This window comes from Sitophilus oryzae, unplaced genomic scaffold (genome assembly GCF_002938485.1).
Source record: "Sitophilus oryzae breed Bouriz unplaced genomic scaffold, Soryzae_2.0 scaffold_172_pilon_pilon, whole genome shotgun sequence".
Lineage (NCBI taxonomy): Eukaryota > Metazoa > Arthropoda > Insecta > Coleoptera > Curculionidae > Sitophilus > Sitophilus oryzae.
This window is the reverse complement of record NW_022146424.1, coordinates 5,473,672-5,485,366: the sequence shown is the minus strand read 5'-3', so window position 1 is coordinate 5,485,366 and position 11,695 is coordinate 5,473,672. Positions and strand designations below refer to the sequence as shown.

At 29.3% G+C, this 11,695-nt stretch overlaps 1 protein-coding gene across 6 annotated transcripts in view; it reads left to right on the top strand.

Moving 5' to 3' along the window:
* Positions 1–855: 855 nt before the first annotated feature.
* The window catches only part of LOC115881679 (mucin-2-like), a 28,144-nt gene continuing 17,304 nt past the window's right edge, over positions 856–11,695 (top strand). For 2 of the 6 annotated variants that reach the window (XM_030899268.1, XM_030899269.1), the window contains exons 1-3: positions 856–982; positions 9,081–9,151; positions 10,051–10,153. In XM_030899268.1, the coding sequence (XP_030755128.1) occupies positions 9,092–9,151; positions 10,051–10,153 (163 nt within the window). In that variant the 5' untranslated portion in view covers positions 856–982; positions 9,081–9,091. Of the gene's footprint in view, positions 987–8,286; positions 8,389–9,080; positions 9,152–10,050; positions 10,154–11,695 lie in introns of those variants that run through there. The other 4 variants (XM_030899266.1, XM_030899264.1, XM_030899265.1 and 1 more) reach the window with 4 other exon arrangements.

Sequence of the window (11,695 nt, the reverse complement as noted above, 5' to 3'; positions counted from 1 at the left end):
TTTTTTTTTGCGGGAAATAGTTATATCTTAAATTATGTTTTATAGAAAAAAATATAGTTAGTACAGATATATAAATAAATATACCTCAAGACTCAGTCTTGATCATCTGCTGATGGCAGACATGGTTAGCGAAACGTGCGTCCAGTGTAAAATTAAAAGTGTTTTGGTGTATTGTACTGATTTAGTGTTTTATTTTGCTGTGTAACACCAAAGGTTCCAACCCCCAGCTGTAATGTGATTTCTTCTATTATATTAACAACACAATAATAAGATGATTCAAAATATTTAAGGGAGCTTTAATAAAAGCTTTTAGTGTTTATCTGCTAACTAAACAGTAACGATTCAAACATCATAAAGTTTTTTGAAAAATATTATTAATCTGAGTATTATATTTATGATACACATTATTTTCATATAACACCGTACGCCCATGCCTATTTTATGAATGAAATTGGGCGTGTTTTGTTTACAACTGCGTTCCCCTGCCGATACCCCGTAGCTACAGATCCGTTGGTCACACTATATATGAAAATTTAGAGCAAGTATGTCAACAATAAAAAAAAAATCTCTTATAAAGACAATCCGGAGGGGACATATTTTCACATGTTCCACTATTTTGAGAATAAAATACTTTCTAACAAATTATTCATTATGAAATACATTGTGCTTATAGTTGTTCCTTCAGGATCATTTATAACAGCCAGGATATTGAAGTTTGATGTTTGCTACCATCGAACTTCAACAATCCAAATCGCGGTTGTTCAAGGCGTACCACCTGTGCGGCGCCCGCTGAAGATGCTGTACCACCACGGTACTACCATCATCGGTGGAGAGCCGTGAAAGATGATGCTACCGAGTTGATATAAAGTCGAAAATGCGACAATCGGCGAAATCAGTTGCAATTTTCGATTTCCTTGGGTTACTGTGCGTGTGTGTTCATTTTTCTATCGAACGTGAGAAGTCTTAATAAGGCGAGTGTATAGTAAGTACGTAGAAGGATACAAGAAAACAAGAAGTTTATAGAAATAAATGCATGTTTCGTGTGTTATAGTGCCCTATTGGATAATACACCCTGTATCGTCTTTTGATTAGTGTTATAGATATTTAGAGTTTATTATCTCAAAATACTATTATTAAAAATTTATTAACCATTTTTAAACTATTTCTTATCAATAAAATCACATATGACAAAAGTTGATTTGGATTAAACTACCTCGACGTGCCATGAAATTAAAGATTTATGAGAATTTATTTATTTATTATATTTATAATTTGTAGTTATTTAAAAAGTATTAGAGCTGTTTTCACATAATTTTTAATGTTTTTTGTTTTCTTTGTTCAGTTGTTTTCTAGTTACTTTGTCATTATTTTATTATAATATTTATTAGTATATTTTCGGCATTTATTACTTGTTTGGAGAATTGTGTTTTTGTCTTATAAATTTAATGATTTTTTCTATAATTGAAATATATTTTTGGAAATTTTAAACTTTTTTTAACTATTTAAAGTTAAAATTATATTATAATTTTTTGATTTCCTCAAATGTTCAATTAAGTTATTACACTTACAGTTATTGTTATTAGGTTTAGTTTATTGCGTACTATATTTTTATCTTTAGATTTATTATCTAGATTATTTGTTACATTTTCTAATTATTCTATTGTACAGGGTGACCCATTTTGGTGTGTTTTATGAGTTCTTTCGTTATGAGTAGAGATACAATAATGTGATTTTCACACCACAGCGTTACTTTTTTTTATGAAACTAAAGATACTACACAAATTTGTCTTAAACCTCTTAGTTCCTGAAACTGAAATACAGGCGAATTTAAAATTCTTGGATTTTCGACTCCCCCCGTATATTGGTTATCCTATAACTTATCGAAAAGGTGAAAACTGAGTTCTGTAGAGTTTTTCACATAGAATGTATACAGTGGCGTAACTAGTTTTTTTTTGCTGGGAGCTGTTATTTTCGAAATACTTATGAGTCAAACTTATGTTTTTTTTAAATGGGACACCCCGTACATTATTTTTTATTTTTACATATTTGTCTTGTTATAAGGTTTCTAAAAATATACAACTTATACCTATTTTTTATAAATAAGGTAAGAAATGCATTATTTTCCCTTTTTTAAGCATAAATCAATTTAGTTTTTTTTGCTTTCCAGGCAATTTTGCTTTCCAATGTGTTATCTTACTAAACTCCACTAAAAATGAAATAGTGCAGCTTTTAGATAACACCCTGTCAGTCAGAGTAATTGATATTTTTGATGGACTTGTGTAATAATTCTACACACAGAGAAACTAGTTTGGAATAGCCCATAACCAAAATTTGACGTCGAATAATTTTTTTGATTACTTATACAGGGCGAGTCTTAAATAAGTGCAAATATTTTCAGGGCTGGTAGATCTCGATAAAACAAAACATAATATTTTCTCTTTACCGTTTTTCGAATAAATCTAAAATAACTGATATACTTATTTTACTTTAAAAATTTGCAAAAAAATTATGCTAAAATTTTGAAAACCACTGGATCTTTTCTAAGATCCAGATTTTCTTTCTTGTAAATTTAATCTACTACTTATGTTGCCATATTATTAACAAATTATATTCTTTAACTAAAAACTAAAAAAATTCCCAAAAATTCCAAATTTAAAAAAAAAATATTCGCGAAAAAACCTCATAATCATGTTTCTGGGGTCTAAATATACTACCCCTAAAAATATTTGCATTTAAGACTCACCCTGTATAATAATGTTTTTTAACCGACCGACCGCCTTTATGTTAAAGAGTTAAATAATGCATTTTTACCTTGTTCACGAAAATAAGTATAGAGTATAGTTATATTTTTAGAAAGCTTATAACGAGGAAAATAAAATAAAAAGAAATAATATACAGAACTAGCATGTACCAGCGACTTAATTCGCGTCGAATTAATCATTTGTAATGGTGATGATAAAGCAAAGCAACGATTTCCATTAACATACAAACTGTATAAAATTTTCTCACATTTATCTCAGCATGAAAAAAAACAATATGGCGATATTATTATATAACTTGGTAATATTTGAGGGGTAGTTTCATCTCGTTGGAATTTGACTTTCGAAAAATCCGTTTGCCAAAAAACACTTTTTACGTCAAGCAGTTTAAGCAGAATCGTGGTTAAGAAGTTACCCAACTTTTTGGAACACCCTGTATGATTTTTTAAAAAATTTCAAAATATGTAAAAAAACAAATAAATTATGCTTGTCCAAGCGTTTTCCCAAAAGACTAACCGTTTTTTAAATAACAAATATTGTAATATTTGAGGGGCGTTTTCACCCTCTTGGAATTTGAGATTCGAGAAACCCCTCCTTATCGAACCTCTACACCCCAGAGTCAATCCGTTTGCCAAAAATCATCTTTAAACGTCAAGCAGAATCGTGATTACTCAATGGTTATATTTTATGAAACACCCTGTGTAAATATATAAAAAATCTTAAAATATGTAAAACAACAAAATAAAATATACGTGTTTAAGAGTTTTTCCGAAAAACTCACCGGTTTTTAAATAAAAAATATTTTAATATTTGAGGGATAGTTTCACCCCCTTAGAATGCGAGTTTCGAAAAATCCCTTCTTATCGAACCTCTACACCCTAAAGTCAATCCGTTTTCCAAAAATCAGCTTTTTACGTAAAGCGCTTTAAGGATCGTGATTAATCAATGACCAGATTTTGCCAAACACCCTGTATACATTTTTAAAAAATCTTAAAATATGTAAAAAACAAAATAAAATATACGTGTTTAAGCGTTTTTTCGGAAACTTGACCGTTTTTTAAGTAAAAAATATTGGAATATTTGAGGGGTGGTTTCACCCTCTTGGAACTGGAATTTCGAAAAATCCTTTCTTATCGAACCTCTACACCCTAGAATCAACCTGTATGTCAAAATTGAGCTTCTTACGTTGAGTGGTTTGAGCAGGATCGTGATTAATCAGTATATCAGTCACTTAAGGATTTTATATATTAGTATATAGATAACCCATTTAAAAAAAAACACAAGTTTTGGTAACACTTTAAGAATCACAGCTCGGCGAAAATCTAGTTACGCTACTGAAATCAACATAATTCTGTGTAGCATCTTTAGTTTTATAAAAAGTAGCACAGTAATGTAAAAACCGCATCTTATTCTATTTTCTCACATCTCTATTTTCTCAGATAAGAAAAACCCTGTAAAAGTGACGAAATTGGGACACCCTGTACTTGATCTTATGTAACACATAAACAAATTATATAAAAATGAAATATGTACCTCAGCTTATTTCCTGTAAGAGAAAATTAATGTTATTTGTGATGCATATAATATTTGTAATACATATATAACATTAATTTTACTCTGTTATTCTCGAGAAGCTATTCCTCCTTATTTCTAAATTGATTGATAATGCAATTTTGGTATTTTAAATTCTTCTCAAAACATCAACAATATAAATGAATACACGGTTGTTCACCACATACGACATGGAGTATTGTAGCTAAACGATTAGATTTTTACAAATTGTAATTTTTGGCATTCCGTTTAAATTAAACAAGTTATTGCCGTTTAAAGCTAGAAATTATTTAAAATAAATTTGTAGACACTCTGTATGAGGTAGTATTATTTTTATTATTGCAACTCAATAACTGATCAATAAATAAACTTCAGTAAATATTTAGTATTAAAAACTTTGATACCCTCAGAGAAATGAAGCCTTAAATTTTTTCTGTAATTTTACAAGATTCAAAATATTTCAAAAACGGAAACGTTTAAGTATAATAAATTTTAATCAAATTTACCTTTATTTTAATCGTGGAAACTAAAAATGCAATAATATACAAGGTGTTCCATTTAAAAAAATACAACTTTGATATTTTTTATTTATTTGGGATACTCTGTATCTTGTAAAAATATTTTTAAATTGTAGCTCTAATAGTCCTTCAACGAACCCAAAACTTACAATTTGTAAAAATCTAATCGTTTAGCTACAATATTCCGTGTCGTATGTGGTGAAGAACCCTGTATAAATACAAATCTGAAATCTGACGAAATACACGGTACAAAAATTATCATTTTGAAAATAAGCGTGTTGTTTGTTTGAAAAATCATCCGAATTCCTGAAAATAGGTTATTTCACAAACTGTGACATAACATCAGCAGGAAACTAAACAATAATTCGGCTGACTTAATTCGAATGTCACGACAGGACCAAAAAAATACTTTCCATTCCTATGCAAATGACGAAAATACCGAATTTCATAAATTATCTACATTTTGATTGTGTTAGATGTTCGGCTTATATAATGTATCAGGGTTAAATAGATTCCTTATTTGTTTGTGTTTATCATTTTTTTTTGTTATTTTAAAAACAATATTAAAAAAATATTACTTAATTCATTCAGAACGTCAAAATTAGTGGTAGTAATTTTCAGTTAAAAAAAGTTTACAAACTTTTTACTTTTGCCACTAATTATACTTCAAAATTATGAGTAAAGCTTTATTCAGAATCTAGTAATTAGTGGAATAAATTTGTGGTTTCAATTAGCGTAGAAGTTTATTCCTTGAATTTTAATCTAAGCATTCAGAACGTCAAAATTAGTGGTAGACATTTTCAATTAGTAACTTTTGACTTTTCCACTAATTATACTTCAAAATGTGCGAAGAAGTATTTATAGAGGGTGTCCCAGGCTGAGCCTCATTAGAAGTTTCTAGAGAACTACAATATCTAGATCCGAGATTTTCTGCACATCTCTGGTGCACATCATTGTTTCACAACGAGTTCTATCGATTAAAAATATTTTCAATATGGCGGCACTTTCGGAAGTACCGGAAGTTGACAGCAACTTTTTATTTCAAATGGGTGACCGCATTTTTTATTACATACATAAATTCTCTGTAAAATTTTATGAATTTTGATATTAAACACTCTAACATAACGTTAACCGTTTTTGAGAAAAAAAATATTTATAATTTTTGGAGGAAAAAAACTGCCTGTCAAAAATATGTATATAGCCTAAACGTCAAATCTAGTGATTGCCACAGCCACTCTGTACCATAAAGAGAAGACATGTGGCTATCTATGTCAAAAATTAAATTGTCCGAATGTCATATAATAATGGCCGCAGCTGTCATGGAATTGAGCGATTAAAAAATTATCATAAATCATTTTTTTTTCAAATGAAAACCCACTTTTTTTTCGTTTCACTCGTAAAAAGGCTTTCGTTACTTTCGTTTTTAAAATTTGCTAACGAGCCATATACTACCATGCACCGGCCATGCAGTATTAGATCGGGAAATCCCCGAGCGGAATGTTCGCATGTATTTAATGGCAACTTATGATGACAAAGTGATGAAAATAACGGTTTCACATATGAGCCGCGTTACTTTCGCTACCGTTCCAGGGAAATACCGCGACAAAATATCGCGATTTTGTAAATCCTCCAAGATCCGAGGGGCCCCTTCGCTGTCTCAGGCCCGTGGCCCCCGTTATACTAAAGACTTCACTGCTCATCATCGGTAAAGAAGCTAGAATACCAGTTATGCTGTGCATTGGTTGTAATTTAAAATGTTTATTCGATAAAAATAAATAATGAAACCATTGAAAATTAACTAAAAAGCTAAAATAAATAAATTCATTCTCAAAATATATAAAAAATAATAATTATTCGATATTTTAAACAAAGAAAATCATCCCTTTATTTAATTTCCTAAATAGAAAATGCCATTGACAATTACTGGGGCCTGATAATTGATAAGTAGTAATATAAGATTAAGTAAATATCTGCTTCCATTTATACTGTTTATATAGTCTGTGAAACGAATAACTTTGAATTTGACAGGTCCTGCGGACTTTTCTAGTGTTAATTTTATTAGGTTAGCAACTTGCGGCCATGCTGATGCAATGCCGTCTCTAATAGAACAGCCCCGGAGCGAGATTTATGACGTCACGCTAGTTAGATACTACGGATTAATTATGTTATACAAGGCATGGAAAACATAATTATTCCTCGTATATGTAATTTTTTGGATTATATTCGATACTATTTTTTTCATATGACACAACACTGATGAAGGCTATAAACGTTAGCTATAACGTTTTTTAAAACCAAAAAAAATAATGAAAAACCAAATGAAAACTTAATCAGCGTTTTTCCCGAACCTAAATCCCAAGAAAATAAAAAATTTTAGAATAATTTTACATATAAAATGACAGCGATCTTTATTTCATAGCCATCGCTGACGCCTTTTTTCTATGATATTGTATTATTTTCAAATATAATTTTTCGAAAATTGATGCTTGCAAAATATACATATACATTTTGTGAATGCAAATAATACATCACTATTAGTAGATATTGAATGGTTTTTTGTTAAATTAGATCGATTTTCAAACCCCAAAATTTAAAATATATTTTACATTTTATCCATTATCTTATGTACCTATTCATTATTTGTATATTGTAAAACATTTGATGCATTTGTATGGTTCATAGTTTATTTGTCAAAGTATTTATTACTATAAATAGGTATATATATTGTATTTATTAACTGTATATTATGCATATTTCATGTAAACTATATCATTTTTAAAATACAAACCAAAAATACGAGGAATAATTATGTTTTTCGTGTATTCTACAACATATTTATTAATCCGTGGTATCTAACTAGCGTGACGTCATAAATCTCGCTCCCAGGCTGTTCTATTAGAGACGGCATTGGTCTGGTAGTTAGAAATGTCACAGGCTGATGACATTTTACTTTTGTCAATTATGACATTTTGCGTTGATTTTTGCAAGAAGAGGAAGAACTGTCACCTGTTTTATTATTTTCCTTTTCTATTTCACGAAAGTAAAAAGAGTTACCTATCTGATTCGATCAGACACTCATTTTAAAGAATATCAGTAACTTTTTGGATAGAGGGCTTTTATATTTGCCATGTTGGTAAAAAATAACGGTCAAAATTCAAAGTTATTCATTTTATAGACTATAGTTGGCGTATACGTATGGTTTGCATACTCCACCTACAAACTGCTTCATAACTACTGAACACATATTGGCCTTGTTTGCCAGTTGATTAAAAAAAACTTACTAAGATTTGGAGGCCCCCTAATAGACGGGGCCCGGGGCTGACCGCCCCTTCCGCCACCCCCCACCCCTTAGACCACCACTGGCTTTCTAAAGATCTATGGATACAAATGACTACCGCAAGCTGTTGCTAGGATATTCTATTAATTTTAATTATGTTTTTTAAACATGGTGAATGATCGCAAACTAAAAATTATAAAGTGTAATTGAAACCACTATTGAATTCCACTCATTGCGAGATTCTGAATGAAACTTAATGCTTTCGGCCTTTGATTATAGCCCGGTAAGAGAAATTGTGGTTAGAAATGAAAAATCTATTGTTCTATTTTTTTTGTGAAAAATTGATCCATTTAATAAATTACAATTTTAGTTGTAATAGTGTATACTATACACTCTGTATAAACAAATGACGCAAAAAATATTTGTTTATTTTTTTAGATTTTTACTAAATTTATCTAAATACACAATTTCATCGTTTCATTAAAAGTTTGGAAGGAATTTTCTCAAGGAAAACTTCTTGATAATTTTATAGGAATTTTTAATTGATTCAGTAATCAAGGTGTATGTCATTTTGTTATTTCTACAATTTTATTATATATGCAAATATTTTTAAACGTTATTTTGTAACTAAATATTTTTAATATCAATTTTATTATATATCGTATACAAATTGTTCTTTTGAGGTGGAAAAAGAAACATATGAATTTCATGTTCAATAACGAATATAAATCAGAATTAAATTTTGTTTAAGATTGAAATATTTTACATTAATTAAAATTCTGTCGCCAAGATGTCAAGAAAATGTAACTTTTTGTAACTTCTAATTTGTCTATCATTTATAATTGATAGATATTATATTTTGTTTTAAGAGAAAACAATTTAAATTTTATTACTTAAAAAGTAACAACAATATTTTTACTTTTAAATAATAAAGTATAAATTAATAAAATATTAACCACCTTTATATTTTTACAGATTAATTCATAATGTCTCCACTTTTTATAGTGGGCATATCTTTGCTTGCTACCCAGATTTTAACAGTTCAGGTAAGAGAATTATTTTAATACTTTAATGTACTTGTAACAACTTTATGACTTTTCATTATCGTCTAATAACACCTTTACTACAGTTGGTCATCTTGTAGTCAGAGCATTAACTCGATTGTTTTTTTAAATGAATTTTCAATGGAGTTCAGAACCTCGTTAGAACCTTAGACTGGTTATGAATATGTTGTACTAGGACTATTTTTTCCTATACTAGAAAAAGCTATGATAAATACAGGGTGGCGCCTCTCCTACGCCGCAGAGGCTCCAAGGAGAACGACAGTTTGTATTGAAATGAAATTTTGTGAGCTTATGTAGGTTAACTCAAAGCTTTTTAAAAATATAGAGAGTTTAACAGGGTGTCCCCCAAAAAAGTTACATGTCAAAGTTGTGTTTTTTTGCAATGGAACATCCTATATATTAATTGGTTTTCGGATTCTGCGAGAAAAATAAAGATGTGTACTTTAAATCAAATTAAAACTTGATCTAAATAGCTATACAGGGTGAGACAAAATTAATATTGAATATTGGTGACCTTTAAAAGCATGTTACTCTCTTATTTTAAATGGAACACCCAGTAGATTATTCCGAAAATGTGAAATATGTCAAAATCCTTAGATTTTAGGTATATGCTTCTTTAATAAGATTAACCTTTATTTTTTTCCTAGATTCCGAAAATCAGTTAATATATAGAGTGTTCCATTAGAAAAAACCATAACTTTGATGTGTAACTTTTTTTTGGGGACACCCTGTATAATTCTATATATTTTTATAAAATGCTTTCAGTTAACTATGCTACATATATGCTGCCAAAATTTCATTTTGATATAAACTACCGTTCTCCTTGAAGCTTCCGCGGCGTATGAGAGGCGCCACCCTGTATAATTATTTTTAATTTTTAGACACACAGAAATGCCAGAGATGTGTCGCATATTGTTTCATCATATGGTCCGAATGACGTTAGATACTCTGATCTAGTAAATGATGATTACTTACCACCTGCACGTAAGTATTGTACCAATAAAGAAGAACTCAGACGATTCGTGTACTTGGCAAACATTTGTTATAGGCATACAGGGTTCAGCAAAAGTGCGTCGGGCACCTGTATCCTGTATCTCCTATAATAAACGACTTAGGAATTTTGTATTAGTTGTAACCTAAAGTATGTATTAGGATGTAATTCAGGAAAATATTTTTTTATAACTTCTACAGGGTGGCTCAAAAATGTGTGAATGGATCGAGTGATTTTTTTTAAATGGAATACACTGTATATATTATTAAATTTTTTGCTTCCTTTCTGATCACTTTATATAATCCTAAGATATGTTTTGATAGTTTCAGAAATATTAATAAATAAATAAAAAAATATTTTTTTAGCCTATTTTAAAAAAAATTATCAAAAATAAAAATGTCCTGAAATGAAAACTATACATTACATATTGTATGTTACATACTTAGGTTTGCACTCTATTTTAAATATTATTACTTATAAAATTTTAAGTTGTTTGTTATAGGAGTTACATGCTTGACGCACTGTCGCTGGGCCTTGTATACTTATAATAAATGTTAGCCAAGTACACAGATCTTCTGAGCCCGGCTTAAGAAATAAAACTGTTCAAAAAACAATCTTAGTAAATTTTACATAAGGTATTACACGTCTCAGATACAGTATATCTGTTTTTTTTAATATTTTCATTTTATGCTTTATATTCTCCGAATACTAAAGCTTTATTCACAACCTCCAAATTAGTGGAATAAATTAGTGGTTTCAATTAGCGTAGTAGTTTTTTCTCTAATATCAATGTAAGCATTCACAACGTCAAAATTAGTAGTAGTAATATTTACTTAGTGAAAAAAAGTTAACAAACTTTTAACTTTTCTACTAATTATACTTCAAACTTTGCGAGGAATGTCATTATCACCTATCAAGAGAAATAATTGTGGTTAGAAATCAAAACTTTATTGTTTTTATAAGCTTTATTAGGTTTTCTCTATGGATACAACTGACTACCCTAAGCTGTTGCTGGAAAATGCTTCATTTAGAAGCTTCATTTAGAACCTCGCAATTAGTGGAATAAATTAGTGGTTTCAATTACATTTTATACTATTTAGTTTACGATCATTCACAATGTTTAAAAAACGCAATCAAAGAATATACCAAGCTAGAAAAAGAATGGACTCTGCCATACTGAAAAATGGTCCTACAGAAGTGGCGCCATCTATTGAGTAGGGCTTGTTTTAAATGGATCGAAGCGCGGGCTTTTAATTAAATTTGATTATTAAATCTTATTTTTTACACAAATTCAACAATACTAATAACAAGTATCGTTGTGATGTGTAAAAAATAAGATTTAACAGTATAATTTATACAATTATTAAATAAAATTAAGGCCAAACATGTGTAAAAATTATTTATTATTTAAAGTTTTTATTTATAAGTCAAATATTTAAATATCATTTATTATAAGAAAACAAGATCAACGTAATACGCCCAAAGTTTTGTAAATGGAGTAAATATAAATAGGTACTTAAATGATGGCAAAAATA